This window comes from Brachyistius frenatus, unplaced genomic scaffold (genome assembly GCF_029030835.1).
Source record: "Brachyistius frenatus isolate BFR_SWC_R1_liver_20210118 unplaced genomic scaffold, ASM2903083v1 Contig_55, whole genome shotgun sequence".
Taxonomy (NCBI): Eukaryota; Metazoa; Chordata; class Actinopteri; family Embiotocidae; genus Brachyistius; species Brachyistius frenatus.
In genome coordinates this window covers 839,751-858,676 of record NW_027210654.1, presented here as the reverse complement: position 1 = coordinate 858,676, position 18,926 = coordinate 839,751, and the positions used below count along the sequence as shown (strand labels likewise).

The window sequence follows — 18,926 nt, the reverse complement described above, 5'->3', positions numbered from 1 at the left end:
GACGTTCAGGATTTAGTCAAAGCCAATCACATCGCTTCAAACTTGATAAGCATGGAATCATCTCACCTGTGTTGCAGATCCTGGGGATGGTTTGAGCGGGGAGAAAACAACATCTTCCTTCTGCAGTTGGCTGACGCTAAATGGCTCTAAATTCACAAAAAACAAAAATTATACTGCTTTTGATGTCTGCAAAATAAATATGAGTGATAATTTTTTAGGAATGGTTTGTGACATGTACCAATACTGGAGGCCATTCCCAGACTTTCTGATTTATTTTCTTCCTCAGGAGGAGCTTCATTGTGCTCCGACTGGTGCAAACGAGCCTCAGCTTCTGCATCTGAAGGGATGTCATCTGGAATTTGAACACAACATTATAAAACATTTCACTCTTTGTAACTATAATTTCAATTATTTTAGTTTGTTAGAGTAGAGCTCTTTGTAAACAAAATGCTATTATTTTTTTGTAATTGTTTGACTGCTTACCTTGATCCATCTCTGTACCAGGCTCCATATCTGGACTGTCTGCTTCTGCCTCCAGTTCTTCATCTTCACAGGGCTCTGCCATGAAGAAATAGAGAAATTATGAATCTGGCTATCACAGTCTGTATAACAGTGTGGACATTTTTTGAGCTCTTTAACAGCCTTAACCCTGAATGAACTTTCCCTCAGAAACTCTGCCTGCAGGTTAAAAAGCTACAAAGACCAATTTTGAAGAGTAGAGCTCAGAAATTAAAGGTTGAAGAAGACTGAATAGTTTCCATTTTGTCTGCAGACAGCCTTAGGAAAGTGTTCTGGCAAAATAAAATAGTGTTGCATACAAATTACCTCACACAGTCTGTGATAAATATGAACAAAAACTGGGCAGTTTATTATTAGTAAAGACATACATGCAGCTGTCCATTTCTAAATTAGCAGAGGGATAACATTTGAACCAAGCAAAAGCACGACCAAAATGTTAATGATACTGGTTAAAAGACAGCCAGCAAACACAAATATTTGGGGAGCTATTTTTCCCAAACAAACCTGAAACGTTAGAAGTGAACCGTTAATAACAGTTAATTCATGCAATCTGGAAATAATATCCCAATATTTACCATCACTTCTGTCTCACTAAATATAGCATAAGGACAGGCACTTACTGAAAGAACATCAGATTCTCGTGGGTCTGATCTTTACTGAGCTTTTAACCCAGAACTCAAGGCCTGTGCATGAAGTCAAATATATGTGTAGGACTCTCCCTACATTCATTTCAGCTTTTAAAGAGTTGCTAACTTTGCCTCAACAGCCTCATTCTCTGAACTTTGTGCAAGTACAAGTGCCAATAAGGTTAGTAATCCGCAAATATAGTAAAAGTAAGAGCAACTTCCAAGTGGAATACCTCACACATCAGGGCAAAAAACACTGTGGCGTTAAGTGTTTTCAAGCCTTGAGAGCTCATCATCTGGATTATACAACATCACAGTATAATAAACAATGTGAGTAAAGAGAAAATACATATTTCAGAAGTGGGAAGGGGAGAATGAGAAGTGTGGTTGAGAAAGATGAAATACAGGTGCTGATCTGATCCCAGGACAGCAGAACTCTTTGAGAGTGACAGCCTTGCAGCGTGCATGCTTGTGAGTTTTTCTTGTCTCTGCATATGTTTGTGCATGCTCCAGGAAAAGGCCAGTCGGTAAACAGAGAGAATGCGAGTCTAAGACGGGATGTCAGGATCCCTTTTTAAGTCTGTGCTACCTCCAGACATGGACTCCAACCAGACTCTCACAGCCTCGTGTCGGGCGGATGAGTGGGCAGGGGCTACATTCAAACCAGAAGATACAGAACAACGAGGGGATAGATGGCAGGGAAATAACAGTAAAGCAATTAGACACATGGGAAAAGAACATAGCAGAACACAAAAAGAACAAAGCAGAACAAAATCAAAGGAACTGACAAGAGGGTTATATGGAGCGCTGGGATGTAGTTGGAGAACATTACATTCACCCCAGAGGAACAACAACTTTGAATGACAAATTAAAAGATTGAACACAAAATTAGACATTCCAAGAAAAAAAAGAAAAAAAAAAAGAAACAATGTTACACAAATGTACAAAATCAGAGATAATTAAAAACAACACGTGGGTTAGTTAGTTGGGGGGCGGGGAGATGGATCTTCTGGTCACAGACACAGACATACAAACAGAACAGAAGCAGCCACACTGGGGAAATGAGACACCCTGATCCTGAACACGGTGAGGCCCGCAGCCTTTCCAGCCCCTCTGGGTGGGTTACCTGTGAAGGAGGGCTGCGTGAGCTCAGAGGGTTGGGGGAGTTGGGAGCCTGAGGCCTGCTGGCCTTTCTTGTCTCCCTCAGAATCCAGGTGGGTTCTCACCAAGCCTGGAATGGCGTTGGGATCCACGGGCTGCAGGATTTGTTGGAGCTGCAGGTTCCGGGCTAAAAATATGTTGCAATGTTGTGTTTTTTTGGGCGTGAAGAAGTTGTGTGAATCAAGAGAGGAGAGACCGATGAAGAGAGATGAGGGCAGTAGTGCAAAAAATGTTGAAAAACACAGACAAAAAAAAGAAGAGAAAGGGGGGGGGGGTAAGAAATGGAAAAAGGGAAGAAAGAAGGCAGAGTTACACATTGGAAATGAAAAATCATCAAATAGGTGAGGTAGATGGAGGCAGCATGCAATACACTGCAAGGAAGTCAAACCATAAAATGAGCTTCAAAGATATAAGGTTTAAGAATGAAATAATATACATTTGTTGAATATTACAAATCTGCCACTCAGTATCAAACTGCAGCGCCTTGGGGAGTGAAACACACAAAAAAAAATCTCTGGGATTTATCAGATAAGTATTTCAAAGCCATAAACAAGACCAGACGTTTGAAACAGCAGGTTAAATGGGATGAGACTTACGGGGAAAAACAACATACGCATGAACACAGAAATCCTTTAAAAACTCAACTGCAACCAACAAACCAAAAAACAAAGAGAGCAAAAAAAAAAAAAAGAAGCAAAAGCCACACTCGAATTGTAGAAATCTTTGACAAGGAAACCAGCCAGAATTATGTCTCAAGTTACTGCACACACATCCGCAGGCCATTCTGTGGCTACCTTTAAATGTACCAACATCCTCTTCATCTGTAAGGTACTTCTCCAGCCAAAGGCCAGAATGGAGCTCTTTATCCCAGGGGCAGTAATCACCCTCTGCCAGCAGGGGGAGACAAAGGCCCACCCAAAATAATACAGATACATACATAAGCATGGACATGGAGGGGAGGGGACAGTTAAAGGGTGATGAAGAGGAGGGGGTAGAGAAGGAGGACAGAAACAGAGGATGAGGAGAACAATGTTTGAGACAGTGACACTAACACGTGAAACAGATTTTGACAAACAGCAGGTGGAGTTCAAAAGTGTCCTGACAGGGTAAATGGAAGTCTGGACAGTGTGTATACTTACATTTAAAAAAACAAAAAACAACAACAACAACAACACAGGAAGCATCATGTAATCACAACAAAAATGCAAAACAAATTTACCATCACTTGACTCCTCATCTTCATCCTCCTCCTCCTCATCTTCCTCCTCATCCTCTTCCTCCTCTTCGTCCAGCTCCCCATCTCTGCTGACCGCGTCAGCCATGGCCTCGCCCTCCTCGCCCCTTAGTTTGGCATGGAGCCCCACTGCCTCCTTCCAGGGAACGCCGCCGAGGTCTGAAGGGCTGTGAGGTTGCTCCTCCACCTCCACCTCCAGCTCCACCTCCACCTCATCCTGCTCGTCCTCCTCGTCCATGTCTGACTCTGAGCTGCTGTTGGAAAACAGAGGAGGAGTCCGAGCAAAGTGTTAGAACAAGTGGAAGAGAGCAGAAATGTTTGAAGGCAAGAGGTGATGTCAGGGCAGGAATACACTGCAGCTTGTTCCTACTATTTCAGACGGGTCTCCAACTTTCCATTTCATGTATTTAAGTAAAAAAAAAAAAAATTCTATATATTCTTTAGGTTTTTTTAGGCTGTTAAGTGTTGGAAAAGAAAGTCAGCACATGTTCCCAGGACCAATCATCAAATCTTCTATCCGATTAGCCCAAAGAAATTGAAGTTAATGGTAGAAAATGGCCAGGATGCTGTTATTTTCCTACCTGGATCCCAGGTCAGCGTCTGTGGCCTTGTCCAGCACACTGCTGAGGTTGTGCTCTGCCAGTGTCTCCTCGGGCACCTCCTCCAGCTCCTCCTCCCTCTGCAGGGACAGGCGGTAATTCTCCAGCTCGATGCGCTCCGGAGTTCCCCGCAGTCGTTTAGGCAAGCTCGGCTCCTGCAGGCCGTTGACCTCCGGTGCTGCGGTCGACGATGGAGCACAACACGACGACGTCGGGGTGGCGGTAAGAAAGCAGAGGGGAAAGAGCACAAAAAAATGCAACTGAGAATCAGTTTGGTGTCACAGTAAAGAGAAGAGGAGCACAGAACAACATAACTCTCTCCAGAACAGGAGCCATGCAGGACTGACTTTCATCTTCTAACTCTATTCATCCCTCTGTAGAAATAACCTGACTGAAGTACATCTACTGTGTCAATATTTGTGAACAATACTATGATTATGGATGAAAATTCTGACAATGTTTGTATGTGAACTAATCAGTCTGGTAGAATCAAATCCACCACACATTCAACTATGAAACTGGTGCATTGTCATACACATCTGCAGTCAGTTAAACTAGTTTCCCATTTATTCCCATTATACCAAAGTGATCTTGTACTTTTAAGGACAAACTGACAAGGACACACCGATTTAAGATCTATCACTGAATTTATTGCATTAAAATAATCCTACAACAAATAATTTCAACAAACACAAATAGGTTTAACACTCTAAAATAGTTCCATTATGCTATAGTTAAATATACAAGGTTGGTGCCTTGCCTTATTCCCATCCTGAGAAGCAAACCTTAAAACTGTATTTGCTTTTGGGTAGTGGTTGATACGAGTTCGGGATAATACCACACCTGTCAGCTCTGCCCTCACTTCAGCAGAGAGAAACTCTGAGAATGAATGCGTGACATTTGATACTGTATTTATTCCCATTATACCAAAGTGATCTTGTACTTTTAAGGACAAACTGACAAAGTGTTTTTGTGTGTTGATAAGCCAGCTAATAAGCTCTCTCATGAAAAAGGCAACATGTATGAAGAGAAAACTTCCCTATCAATTTAAATTTCCCATTTGAATCAAATCCAATACTAAATTTAAAGGTCTAAAGCAACCCGGGACCTAACAAATGCAGTTTGCACTGTTTAAGGCTTTCCAATATATTAATATATATCTTTCAAAGCATCTCAAATCATGAACATCATTAATTATGTAAATGATTATAATTAGTGATCAACAATATTAGAATCTAAATGAATATTACCAACAGTTGTCCTCGATATAACATCTGAATTACTTCAGCCAAAGATAGAAACTTTGACCTCTTGTTACCATGTCGTGATTTCATGTCAAACTGTGATGTGAGTTTATTATACCTAAAACACTTCGGTGTGTATTAATATCAAAATATTGAGTAATTCTTTACTTTGATTATAATGTAAAATGAATGTTACATATCTTTAGAGTATTACTACAGTTTTAATTATTAAGTCACTATTTTAATTTATAATACTTGCCACAATGCAGCAGGCCTACACTTTACCTACTTAAAATTAAATTTTTCATTTTCTGCAAAGCTCAGCAGTTAACCCATTTCAACTCTTAATATCCATGATTTTATTCAACTATATTATGCAAAGCATTTTACGCATAAGCAATGCACTTCATTGAGCAAACACAAGTGATTTATAGCAGCAATCTGTCAGGGGTGAGAGGTCGGGGGATGCAGGAGGGCAGGGCAGCTAAAGAAGGTCTGACAGAGGAGTAAAAAAAAAAAATAAAGAAATGAAAACCAATCACAGGCACTGATTCAAGCACTAGTAAAGCTCTCAGTTTTAAGATGCTCTGATAGGAGAGGGAAAGGTAAAGCTCACAAAAGCACTGATCCAGGCACTTCGTCACAGTACGGTGAGTTTCAGTAAGAGGAATAACTGGAGGTGCAAAACAGCTTACAGAGAGAAAGAAACACATCACAGAGCAGGCATTAAAACAAACACATCACAGGAGGCGGTAGAGCTGAAGGAGAGCAGTCACAGGCCACTAGAGGTTACAATCACAGAAGAAGAAGAAAGCTTGGCTCGTCATTAAAAACACAGGCAGGCAAAAACAACATCTAAGAAAAATTAATTTAGGGTATATCGTATTGCTATGTGCCAAATTTGTAACTTTAAAGCTGCCACAACTCGCAATAAAACCAGAATAGGAAGCTGTAGAGGCGAGGTGTACAAAAGGTTAATACTGCCACCTGGAGAGCTGACCAGAAGGAAACCTGACCAGCTCTCTTTAATTTCCAAGCCAAGAAAAATAAATAGATTGAAGATGCACCATTCACTTCTAAAATTGTGCTGCCAGAGCACTATTTAAATGACTCTGCCAATCTAAAGTCTGGCTGCTGAAAGACTTAGAAAGAATGCTGCCTCTTCAAGGAATAAATCAATCACTGAGACAAAGAATCACAAGATTTACATGAACACTTTGCAGGCTCAGTGAGTCAGTACAATCTAAATCTATACAATCCCACTGACATTAGTTGGCAAAGAGTAAAAGGAAGTAAGGAAGGCAAAAAAAAAAAAAAAAAAAAAAGGGGACAAGAGAGTCATGCTAGAGGAGGTTGAGCAGGACATTGATGGTGAAACAGCAGAAGAGGTAGATGCAGTAGGTACACAGGAAGGGAGAATCTAGGGGGTTGTGTGCCACCTGGTGGCAGGTCCAGGAGAGCGTGCGGCGGAGGGTACGCAGAGGGACTCCTACAGCCATGGCCAGACGGCCCGGCGCGGCCACCACAGCTAGAGAGGAAAGTCGGGTACCTGAGGGTTGGAGCTCGGCCAACGGGGATGATGCTGCTGCCATCGCCCTTCCGGGGGCATCTACGGTCGCCGTGGGAGTTTGGGGGGCCTGGTTCTCCTGCAAAGGCAGAAAGACAAGTGATGTCAACTACATCTAAGTGTCAGGAGACCCGACTGCACGCAGAAGGTCAAAATAAAAGAACAAATGGTGAAAGGATAAAAGGCGCCTGAAGCAAATACGCAGTCTGCTTCCCTCATGTTAGCCCCGGCGCCATGTAAACACTGAATTTAGAAGATAAACAATTCATTTCTTCCATATTTGCCAGCCCATCATGATTTCCAACAGGATTTCATTAAGTAGATAAAAACAGGTACCTTAGCTGTGATTGGAGCAGGAGAGGGAGCAGGCCTCTTCCTCTGAGCATAGCCAGACAGACGGTAACAGTAGTGGGGCTTGCAGTAAAATTTCCCTGCAGGACAGAAGAGAAACAAAGAACACAAGCAAAAATCAGTCAATGCCTCAATAAATAAATAAACATATACGGTGCTGTACAGTGCAGATTCTTCACATTTCACCGTCCACAGGCTGTTATCGGTTCTGTAGAAGAAGATTGTGTCTCTGTTATTTAAAATTTTAAAAGAATTCCTTTCTGTCTCAGTTCAGACCATCAGTGGGTTTTAATCCCACAGCTGAGTCTGAGAAACAGCTACTCTGTCTCAGGGAACAATCTGTTGCTTGTCCTCGTGCACAATAGACACCTCCCAGCAAGGACAAACACTGCATCATAAGACTGCACTCAGCCCTGGAGGTATATTTTACAGTGATGTATAATGTAATGTCCCCTATTAAAGCGGAGTCTTTGATTTAAAACCTCTAGATTTTGAAATGTCATCAGTTGTTTCTTCAGCACCTTTCTTGTGTACATTAATAAAACAAGTCTGATGAAAATCTGTTCAACTATTTGTCTGTGTGCTTCGGGTCAGATCCGTGGGTGAAGTGGGAGGTTGTGGTGGAGTGGGTGGGTTTTATGTTGCCACTGGAGGGCGCCAAAGCTGCACATATTCAACAGTGGGTTAAAAATGCATCACTTTCTGGCTTACATTTGTTCTGTATGTATATAGTAAAACCCAAAGCATCAAAATAGAGACTCATCTTTGTTTTTTGCACTTTACTTTCCCTGACTGAGTGTTTAGAGTATATTTAGCCTGTTCTTGATAATTCAGAACTCCAGGACAAACTCCAAATATATGTGAAACAGTTAATACAAGTTATCTTGATGTTAGTCTTACCATCCTCCACATCAAAGGCATAAGAGGACAGTCGTAGCGTTGTGCCACAGTAGTCACACTTGAAGCAGCTGCGGTGGAAGAACTTCCCCTCTGCACTCAGCCTCTCCATCACGTACACGCGTTTTCGGCAGAAGAAGCATACATCGCTGCCTCCGATGTTGACAGGGAACTCTTTTCTGAGAGAGCCCTGTGGGAGGAAACGGGAGTGAATCACTCTTTAGGTAAAAATAAAGGAAACATTTGGGAGCGGAGATAAGAGGAGAAGAGAGGGTAGGCTTAATACATCAAAGATTTAGTTGTTTTTGTTTCAGGCCAGAAGCTTAAACCAGGCCACTACAAATGTATGCTGGGTATTGAGGTCATTTGTATCCTAATAGAAAGACCAGAATACAGGAAGGTTATTTATCAATAGGAGCAGGGACCTCTGATGGTCTACACACACACACAGTCCAAACTTCAGGTACGTGTTAAGCAAACACACACTCTGCAGCTACAGGGTGATAGATCAAAGTTATACTGTGACAAAAAAAAAGAAAACCACTTTATCAACCACATGAATCGTCATTGGACAAAACCACACTCTCTAGGATGCTGTGATTTGTGCAGCCACATGTCTTCTACCCTACGGACAGCGTGCTTACCAAATCCCTCTTCTCGGGTACATGTGGGGGCTTGGGATCTTCCTGAGACTGAAGCTGATTGGCTATCTGTTCAGCCAATGAGCTAACTCCCCCTGTGTACATCCTTTGATAGTGCTATCAACAGCATTAGGTGCGGGGGGGAAAAAAGACAGGAGGACAAACATTAGAAATGACAGATAAAAAAAGAAAGAAAACAGAAGGAAGAGGCGTGTGTGAGGAGAGCAAGAAGTGCTTGAACACAGAACAGGGAGTTTAGACATGACACAGCAGTGTTTCCATGCTTGACTAATCAAGTGTTAAGATGTTCTGGCGACCCCACCTAACCACTTACAAAAACAACCAGGAAGCCAACGAAGTAAGTTCTGCCTTCAGTCAAACAAATGATTTCATAAGTTCCACGGTGCATTTAGTTGCCACAAAGAGCATTATTGGATTTGGGACATCAGAGAAAGAAATAAACTCGTATTTTGACATTTAGGGTACGAACCTGTGCTTCTGTAATATAAACCGTTTATGGAAACTACACGTGCCTCCACACTCGTGCATTTTTCATTCACATGCACACACTCGTACTGCACTGTTACTGCGTATCAAACAATAAATGAATGCTAGAAAGTATCATTCAAAGTGGTTTACTTTAAAGCAAATTCAGCAGCGAGCAGTCCGCATATGAAACCATCTGTAGTTTAAATCCTGAATTAATCTACACCGGGATTAGATTTCAATCTATTAAACCTCTAAAAAGAGTTTTAAAAAAAAAAAAAAAATTTTTTATCTTCCATAGGAAAAGAAATGAGGTCAGCTGTAGCATGAGGCTAACCTAAGCCATGAAAACTATTACTGCGGATGAGATCTGAACACATTTGCTGTGCTGCAGTCCCACTGCATTGCTAAATAGTAACCGAGTCAACATGGGAATTACACGAGATGAGATTTTTGCTGCCAAACTGAAAAAATAACCGTGGGAATTGTAACTGAAAACGAACAAGCTCCAATTTGGGATACTTTGATATCTGTTCAGACAGTCACAGGGACAAATTAGTCGCTCACATTAATCACAGCAACCACATTAAACAATTAACAGGTTGAAAATGACTTTGTTGTTTATATTTCTCAACAAGCAGTCTCAGGCGAGTTTAGCAGCTTCTGCAACCAAGTAAGGCGATGCATCTTCCCGAAAAAAACAAAACAAGTGCAGGCGTACAGTGTCTGTCAGCGTCACGACACTCCATTCCTTCCAGACGTTGAAATGACTACCTGTCTCAAGGTGTCCGAGGTGAACGGGGGAGAATCAGGGGGACTGTTCGCCCGGGCCAGGCGCCATTGTTCCATAAAAAAACGGGAAGGCTTTTTCTTTGGCTCCACAAAAGATGAACAGAGGAGAGTTGTTAAATTAAAAAATATATATATATACAACAGAATAATCTGATGTGAATATCTATCGTTAGAAGCGTTTCATGAGCTTCACTTATGCTGACATGTTAGCATATATAGCTTCATAATAGCGTGCTGACACTGCACATTCATACTTTTATTGGGTGCAACTTAAAAATGAGTCTTATATAAATCTACTGGGAATACATAGATTATTTTATCGTTTACTCCTAAAAAGCCCAAATCTTTTTCTCAACATTTATGAAAAATTTGACCGTCGGCTTGTCTGCATCAACAGAGATGATTCACCTGCGGTCTGGCTGGTTTGCCCTCAAATTGAGAGGCAAGTTGCTCGGCCCTCTCCTGAATACTAAGTACATATAAGGGCATTTGGCCATCAGAGTCCAGAGGCCTTTCTGGCTCCTGCAGAGAAATGGGATGATTCAATCACCAAAAGGATGTACAAAGAGGAAAGTGTAGATAATACTGCTGAAATTGCAATCTGCCTCTGAAAAAGCATGCCATTATAGAAAAGACCATAGGTGGTGTGTTAGTCATCGTTTTCAGTGTTCCAGCTGAGAGCCCAAATACCGAGCAAATCAACCGACTACATTCGAGATGTAAAAGTGAAAAAACTTAAGTGAGCCTTTAAGTATTGTCGTGTTATTAGTAGTATAAACTTGTAACACTGGCAACACGGGTGAGTCTCAGTCCACAACACCAAACACCTAACCTTTCTGGAAGAGTCCATAGTGGGTGAACCAGGACTCCCAGTCAGGCCTCGGGACAAGTGCCACTGCTCTAAAAAGAAACGGGACGACTTTTTCTTCAGCTTCAGGGAGGGAGAGTAACGGTTGAAAGGAGGGAGAATTAGACGTGAAAGAAACACCTAAATTCTCCAAAAGCATGTTTTGATATGTACATAAAACACATTGGCACAACACCAGAAACCGTGTTCTCGCACAATGTCCATGCATGGTGATCACCTTTGATGGTTTGTCAGGTTTGCCCTTAAACCTGGATATAAGGCGTTCGGCCCTCTCCTGTATACTCGGTATGTGAATGGGTCCTGGGTCCGTTAGGTGCAGCGGCTGCCGCTCCTGCCAAAGGAGCTCTGTTGAGACTTGATGACGATGTGTGTGCCGCTAATGGCTGATACATTAACTTGAGCATGGTTTGTTCCCTGCTGAGCTCTGTTTACAGCTCCTCCAACGATCATCTCATTAAAAATGCCAACCACAAATAACAGAAAGAGCAGTGACGTGCTGATTATGTATTAATGTTGTCACTCATTTACTCTACCCCGTGTGTCAGAGGCCTCTCGTAGTATTCAAGTTCTTCTTCCTCCGGATAGTTAGGTATATGCTTGAACACAGAAATGAGTAGATACGCGCACACACACACACACACACACACACACACACACACACACACACACACACACACACACACACACACACACACACACACACACACACACACACACACACACACACACTTTATTTACAAGCCGTCACAACCCAACCCAACAACATCACCGTCAGCATGAAAACAAGCCGCTCCTGTGATTATGACACTGCCCTCTCACGGGGAAGTAAACAAGACTGTGACCTGTCTCGGAAGTTCACTCGGGGAAATGGAGCTTTTTGTTGTTATTAAAGCTACACACAACAGAGGCCAAATCTGAGGTACGGCAGACATAATTAAAGAAGACTGAAGGTGAAGAAGGAAGGTGGGAGGAGTAGGGGAATAAAGGGGACAACTAAATGGGTCTGTCGTTGGATTTGCGGCTAGAGAGAGACGGACACAGACAGACACAGACGGCAGACTGTGTGTCACCTCCGAGTGAAGAGAGAGCGAAGAGGTGGAGGAGGAAGAAGGGAGCAGAATGGTTTTCTTTGGGCAGCTCCGAGCGCCCGAGCCGGACAGGTGGTCTGCGGCATTTCTGGCCTTGAGAGATGAGGGACAGGAACAGCAGATTCAGCAGAAGATGATGATTAAAAACAAAATTATGAGATGATGCTAAAAGTAAATCCAGACTCGTTCTTAATGTAGTTTACAATCATATTGTAATGCTTTACAGAGCTTGTGAAACGGAGAGGGAACGCTACATCTAACCGTAAATGTGTATACACTCGAGACAAACAGTAATCTAAGTGGTTAATAGAATTAGTGCGGTGTCCCACTTCATTCGGTTAAGTTTACTACGACCAACGTTAGGAATGCCTCACACACTGGCACACGCATTCCCATATACAAACACCCCCAAAATACCCAGACCACCCGGTGCATATGTCAAATTATGCCAGTGTATGAATGTGCCCCAATGGCTGTCAGACAGACATGAACAAAAGGGAAAGTAATTCACTGGTGCTATAATTAACTTTACAATCAAGTTTTTAAGTCCGGTGTAGAAACATTCTCCTCGACTGGTAATTAGAATGTGGATCTAATCACAGAGAAACTAGGAAAGACAATTAATTAAACAACGATGTGATATTTACTTTATGGTAAGACAGCAAATAATTACCCAATACATAAGTTTTACCACTCAGTTCATGAGTGGCTTCAAAAAAACTCTATCCTCAACACTTTGTCGAGAGAAGTATTTAGGATTAGAGAGATTATTTGCAGTCTTTGCATCGATTTTCAGCTAATTTACTCCACCGCTGGGGACTTACTGAGAGGAAATTTAAAAACAGCAGTGAATGAATTCCCTTTAAACAGGAGAGCTTGAGGCTTTAAATCCGTGTTGTCTAATCTAGTGACAAGACATAAAAAAGGAGGGCAACTTTTGAAGCATCAGCAGGAGGAAACGGGTTCTGGCAGGTCGTGGTGCTGACTCTGAAGGAGCTGAAGGAACAACCAGGCTGGCAACATCTGCCTTATGGCATCTACTTCTATAGTGAGCTGGAGCTGTGAGGTCATTGGTCAGGACAGATACAGAAAACACAGCAAGAAGGGGAAGTACGACATCTTGGATGTTTCTTCTCTATAAAACGTCCCTGGTTTTTGGACAGTAAATACAAATGCCTTTGTCTGATATCATATTTCTTCCCTGAAAAAGAAGGCCTGCACCTAAAATACTTCTACAAAAGGTATATTAACTGGTTAAGTGCTTCTAAAAAAAAAAAAAAAAAGAAGCTAGTTGTGCATTACTATGTCTATGTAAATAATAGCAGAAATTCCATGACCTAAAATGAACAGAAAAACAGGCTGCCATTGCGCTGAGCAGACAAGAAAGAGCGAAATTTCTGTTAAAAACAGAGCTGGCACATGTTGTTTACGCAGATATTGAATGAAATTGAATACATGACTAAATACTGGTTGTAGAGGCAAAAAATGTATCTGACAATAACGGCAATTAGCCGTTTCAATTTCTGCCAGTGACCACTAATGCAACCAAACATATACTTTGACAATAACTAGCTAACTAACGTTATAGCTACAAATATGGAAAATATTACATTTTGATAAATGGTGATTAAAATTTAAACACGTAAACAAAATTCCCTGATAAAAATGATCAAATTCCCTGACTTTCCCTACAATTCCTGAACCAATGGGAACCCTGATACTGTATTCTTCCAAGCCAGCATTATCAGCAGTGGCGAGAGACAGCAAGAACTGTTGCTTTAGCTTGGTAATGCAAGCATAAACATCAATATGAGCCTCTGCTACATCTGATCGGACAGAATCCACCACTTCACAGGCTGTCATTGGTCTTTTCAATCAAATTTTAACATGGAATAAAACTTGAATGACTTGATGGTCTTCATCCTTCAAGAGGTCACAACATGCTTTGAGTTCAAGCCTTGTGTTTGTGCTTTGTATGCCTACATTTGTGCACAAATTAAGCAAGTTCAATGTCCACATAAACAGTTGGGAAGACTATCAGTCACTGCTCATCATCACTGCAGTAAATAGGTCATTGCAGCTATAGAATCATGTTTCATATTATGTTTATGACGACATTTTGAGGTTTAGGAGTCATAAAACCATCACTCCACTTGGTGTTTGATCTGCATGAGGCCCAACTGGTTCCTCTGGGGATGTTTTCCCTGATCACATTGACTGTGAAATAAACTCAGTGGATGATGTCTAGCTTGTTGAGGTACCTTCCCTTCTCCTGGCTTCTGAACATCGTTTCTATCTGTAACGGGAGGGGATCTAGGACTTAATGGGATGCCTAAGGGTTGGAGGAGGTGGAGAACTACAAGGCAACATAACTAACCATACCTGCTCCCCTCTGTTGGGCAATGTCTGACACTTGATCATTTCTTTGTAGCGAATGCTCAGCTGCTCCTGCTGCCGTGTGCGCCTCTGAACCAGGACAGGAGAAGCAAAGAGGAAAGACCGTGACTGTACTCTTCTATGTCTCTCTCACAAATATGAACACGCACACACAAAGCTACACAGCTATCGGATTGAAAAGTTAAACAATCACACAATTTTATAGCCAACTTATTGAGTTAATTCCTCCAAATCTCACAACAGATCTACAGTCTGCACCGCCAAGACGGGGGCTCAAACTAGAACAGGTCCCCACAAAGCAGCTTTCCCCACTGCGACACACTCAAGGGAGCTATAGTTAGATGATCGGTCTAGCTGTTAGTCCTCTAAGGGGATAAGGTTTACCTTTCTCCATGCCGGGACAGGTGCCAGGCGCACTGGCTCTTTCACAGGGGTTTGTAGTGGGGAAGGGGGCAAAAGGCGGTCCAGATTGGGCAGAGACTCCCCCTTTATGGTTCAGGTAAAGATGAGTGAGCGTGGCCAGCAAGAGCGCCAGAGTAACCATGCAAGGCATCATGAAACGGACCACGATGGGAGGAGAAGCCGAGGAGAGACAACAGAAAGAAGGAAGTGAATCACGGATGGAATGGAGTCACATTGGCTGGAAAATATGTGCTCAAAAAAATAAAGGAGGAAATGATGAGGTGTCATAAGAGGATCATGCAGAGAGGAGCTTGGAAACATTTATAATCGGACTTATCATGCAGAATGTAAATCAACAGATGGAAACAGGAAAATACAGAAATTGTGAGCAGAAAATAACCAGAGCCAAGCAACTGTTACACTGTTGAGCCTTTATAAATCCTCGTCACACGCATTTAAATTATTACTCACATTTAAGCCTTCTGTTCGAACCTAATCCCCTCATCAGAAGTAGATTTTCCAAAGCACACAGTTACAAGACATTTTCATTTCTTCCAAGACACTAACAGTTGAGAGTTGTTTCTCTCGGTCAGCGTTTCAGTCCCACGCCACCCTCCCACTGCTCAGCGTAAAGCTAACCACAGCTCTGTGAAGCAGCTCACCCGAGCCCTCCAAGCCCAGCGAGGCCGCCTACATGACCCAAGAACAATACCCGGCCTCACCGATATTAGCATTCTAGACCTCAGCTCATTAATACAGTAGCCTACAGCTCATCCATCAGAAGACTAGAGGCCCTGTCACACAACATAACATCTACGTGTTCATCAAAATAGTCATTGTAAGGAAAAACAAACCACAATGAGAGTAAAAAAAATAAACTCAACTCCCACAACATCCAAAAAGTCTCAAGCCTCTTTTTTCCTGTTGCTTGATCTTAATTTCCATCCGGACCACCCCCAAGCTGCAAAACCACAAAATGAATCATGCCGTTTCCTCTGTACCTGTCTTTTGAGTCCTGTCGGCTGGGCGGGAGCGTTCTCCTCAAATTTAGCGAGCAGCTGGGTGGCCATGACCTTCACTTTGTTGTGGTTCCCCACAGCAGCACAGTCCATCTTTCTCTCAGAGAGGACGGCAGCGACAGACGGCCTGTCGTCACGAGTGGACCTGGAGACCTCTTCCTGTGGGAAAGGAACGAAAACAGAAAAAGAAGAGTTTGTTGTCAGTCTGGAGGGATTAATTAAATTGGTTCTGGTTGGATAGAGTTCTCAAACAATAATCACAAGCTCAACATCTGAGACGCTTTGCTGTCAGAACCACTCACGTCTTCAGACTGGCTGGTTTTCCTTCTCTTCCCCAAACCGTCGACATCCTTCTCTTTTTTGTCCTGTTGATGACATGTCACGAGTTATTTAAATTTTTGGCACAAAAACTATTATTTCGAAAAGGAGCAAAAGGTGCTATAAGGCAGTTTTCAGCCACTGACCTTGGGGTTTCGTTTCCTGGAGATTGCTATGCTCTGACCCAGCTTGCTAAGGAAGGAAATGGGAGACTTGGTGCTGGCTATGAGCGCAGCCTTATCCTCTGGACTCAAATTGTGATTATCTGCACAGATATCCAGAAAAAAAAAAGGAGGATTATCAACAGAAAATAGCAGTACAACATCACGTCAGTATTATGTATTGTGTTTTCACAGCAGCTATGATTACGGAACATCTGGACACCTCCAGAAACAAAATCACAGAACTATTACAGACCTCTGGTGTTATACTGTCTCTTACCTCCAGGTGGCACTGTGTCCTTAAACATCTCATAAAACTGGCTGAGGTACATGACCATGGAGAGTTTGTCTGGCTCCACCACAGAGGACATCTCCTTGCCAGTCATGCATGGTGAGATGCCAAACTCCCTCTCTGCCACATCAAAACCCAGCTGGTTGTTCTTCTCCTGGTCTCGTTCATCCAACAAATCAAAATCACTGAGAGACAGAAGGAAAGAGAACGAGAGGCCAAGGACAGAGTGAGAGCAAGACGGGGCAGGACAGAAGCAGTGATTGTAATTTCAGAAATAAGGGTCAAATTAGCAAAAGCTAACCATAAAGCAATAAGCACTCATCTCAGTAATCTGCTATTCCTGTAAATGGATCACACATACGGGCGATTCGCTCCCGAGTGTTGCATACTTTTGACGTGAAATTAGGTTGTAATTCTATTGTTATATTAGTGCAACCTGAGGAACAAAATAATACTACTATTTATTAGGATTCTACATGAATGATTATATCAAAACTAAAAACAAAATGAACTTCACATCAAAATTAATAAATAAATGAGAGGGATTATATTTAATTTGAACTCCCTGACATTATTGAATCACACATTTAACTTTTGAATATTGTAATACAAAGTTTATTTTATATCCCAAAAATCCAAACATAATTAGTTATGTGGAAAATGTGTTAGCTGCTCTTATGGCACCATATTATCACTTATTTGGAGTTGTGTTCCTGCAAGTCCAACATTGACTCTTCTTTTAACTCTGCTTCTATAGCTACTAAATGCTCCACTATGTTGATAGTTGCTGGTTGATGATCTAGCTTGTCCAGTTTTACTGGCTGTTGTGGCTGGAAACAACTCAGAGTGGTGAGCGGGAACCAAAACAGTAACATAATGGGCTGTAAAGCAAAAGCAAGCTGAGAGTTCTGAATAGCTGAGGGAATAATTTTCTGCATATTTAATAGCAGCTTTAAAAAAAAATGTCAATACAATCGAAATTTCTTGACTGGTGATCTCCCAATGTGTTGTGTGAATTGAAATATGAAATCACAAAACATATAAAATGTCTATCTCTAATTTTAGGAAAAATAGAGTGACCAAATCGATATTTTCCAGATACAACTATCCAGCAGATATTATGGAGGTGATCTACATTACCACAGACACTAATGATGAAGCCTTTCTGTACAACAGGGAACTCTACATATTATAGAAAGCATTACTGAAAATTCCATTAACACGGCTCATCAATACATCTCAGCTGGACATAACGTCCATTTAAAAGCATTAGAACATCAGCCTCTATTCACTCCCTCTCAACCATCCGTTGCGTACATGTGCACACGTGAACTCCGTTTCCCCCGAGGTACTTCCACTCACCACTCTGCCTCCTCCCCTCCTCCCATCATCCGGCCAATCAGCTGCGACTGCTGCGCTACTTGGTAAAAGGTCAGGCAGGACACAGATGCTAATAGCTTATAATGTTAATTGCCATGTTGCCTCCAGAGGGCAACAAACTGCATTAGGCTTTACGGATGGAGACTGTGTTGTTTACAGTGTGTGTGAGAGAGAGTGTCTACATGTCTCTGTGTGTGTGTGTGTGTGTGTGTGTGTGTGTGTGTGTGTGTGTGGGGGGGGGGGGATGAGGAAAGTTTCTTTAAGGGATCCAAGGGCCCATTATAACTGGTAGCTGTCACCTCATTTAAAATGATATACAGTCCAAAAACCAGGATCTCGACCACACAATAAACATCATTTGCAACCAACAAACACATAAACACAGCAAGCCAGTCATTCTCGGCACCGCAGACGATGCAAAACAAACTTGGCATCACTGTTCATCTGTCCTGCATAAATCTGTGTTCTGCGTGTATTTTTTTTTTAAGACACTCACATGAGATCTGGTCTGTATCGGTGAATGAGGGCACACAGGGCCAGGCCACTCTTCCAAGACATGGTGAGATCCGTTACATTTACATTCCTGTAACCCTCCGTTTGCCTCTGGCACCAGTTGAGCAGCTTGCTGGATCGAGCTATGGATTCTGGCGTGTGGAAAAATGGGGAAAAAATTAAAGGCTTCTTGTTAACGCAGCAGGTTGAACAGAGTCTGGATTAAACATTAAAAGGAATATTAACAGTTTCTGGGCAGTATTACACGTCTCTTGCTGTGCAATCTCATGGCCTTGGTCAGGCAAGGCTGAGCATAGGATCGTAAAGTTTTGTCATCCATGGCCTCGTCATCCATGTTAGTACCAGTATCAACCAGCCAATGAAAACCGTGA

At 42.2% G+C, this 18,926-nt stretch overlaps 1 protein-coding gene across 18 annotated transcripts in view; it reads right to left on the bottom strand.

Annotated features, from left to right (window-relative positions):
* mical3a (microtubule associated monooxygenase, calponin and LIM domain containing 3a) overlaps positions 1-18,926 on the bottom strand; it is an 84,254-nt gene that overhangs the window by 16,498 nt on the left and 48,830 nt on the right. For 9 of the 18 annotated variants that reach the window (XM_069705257.1, XM_069705256.1, XM_069705263.1 and 6 more), the window contains 24 exons: positions 18,539-18,686; positions 16,651-16,847; positions 16,356-16,474; positions 16,194-16,256; positions 15,874-16,050; positions 14,855-14,956; positions 14,456-14,539; positions 12,056-12,166; positions 11,519-11,581; positions 11,203-11,316; positions 10,950-11,048; positions 10,526-10,639; positions 10,100-10,201; positions 8,843-8,956; positions 8,202-8,388; positions 7,287-7,381; positions 6,933-7,029; positions 4,122-4,317; positions 3,526-3,794; positions 3,101-3,193; positions 2,272-2,433; positions 484-558; positions 239-352; positions 67-146 (listed from right to left, as the gene is read on the bottom strand). In XM_069705257.1, coding sequence (XP_069561358.1) covers positions 67-146; positions 239-352; positions 484-558; positions 2,272-2,433; positions 3,101-3,193; positions 3,526-3,794; positions 4,122-4,317; positions 6,933-7,029; positions 7,287-7,381; positions 8,202-8,388; positions 8,843-8,956; positions 10,100-10,201; positions 10,526-10,639; positions 10,950-11,048; positions 11,203-11,316; positions 11,519-11,581; positions 12,056-12,166; positions 14,456-14,539; positions 14,855-14,956; positions 15,874-16,050; positions 16,194-16,256; positions 16,356-16,474; positions 16,651-16,847; positions 18,539-18,686 — 2,975 coding nt within the window. Of the gene's footprint in view, positions 1-66; positions 147-238; positions 353-483; positions 559-1,734; positions 1,798-2,271; positions 2,434-3,100; positions 3,194-3,525; positions 3,795-4,121; positions 4,318-6,932; positions 7,030-7,286; positions 7,382-8,201; positions 8,389-8,842; positions 8,957-10,099; positions 10,202-10,525; positions 10,640-10,949; positions 11,049-11,202; positions 11,317-11,518; positions 11,582-12,055; positions 12,167-14,455; positions 14,540-14,854; positions 14,957-15,873; positions 16,051-16,193; positions 16,257-16,355; positions 16,475-16,650; positions 16,848-18,538; positions 18,687-18,926 lie in introns of all 18 variants that reach the window. The other 9 variants (XM_069705272.1, XM_069705273.1, XM_069705275.1 and 6 more) reach the window with 8 other exon arrangements.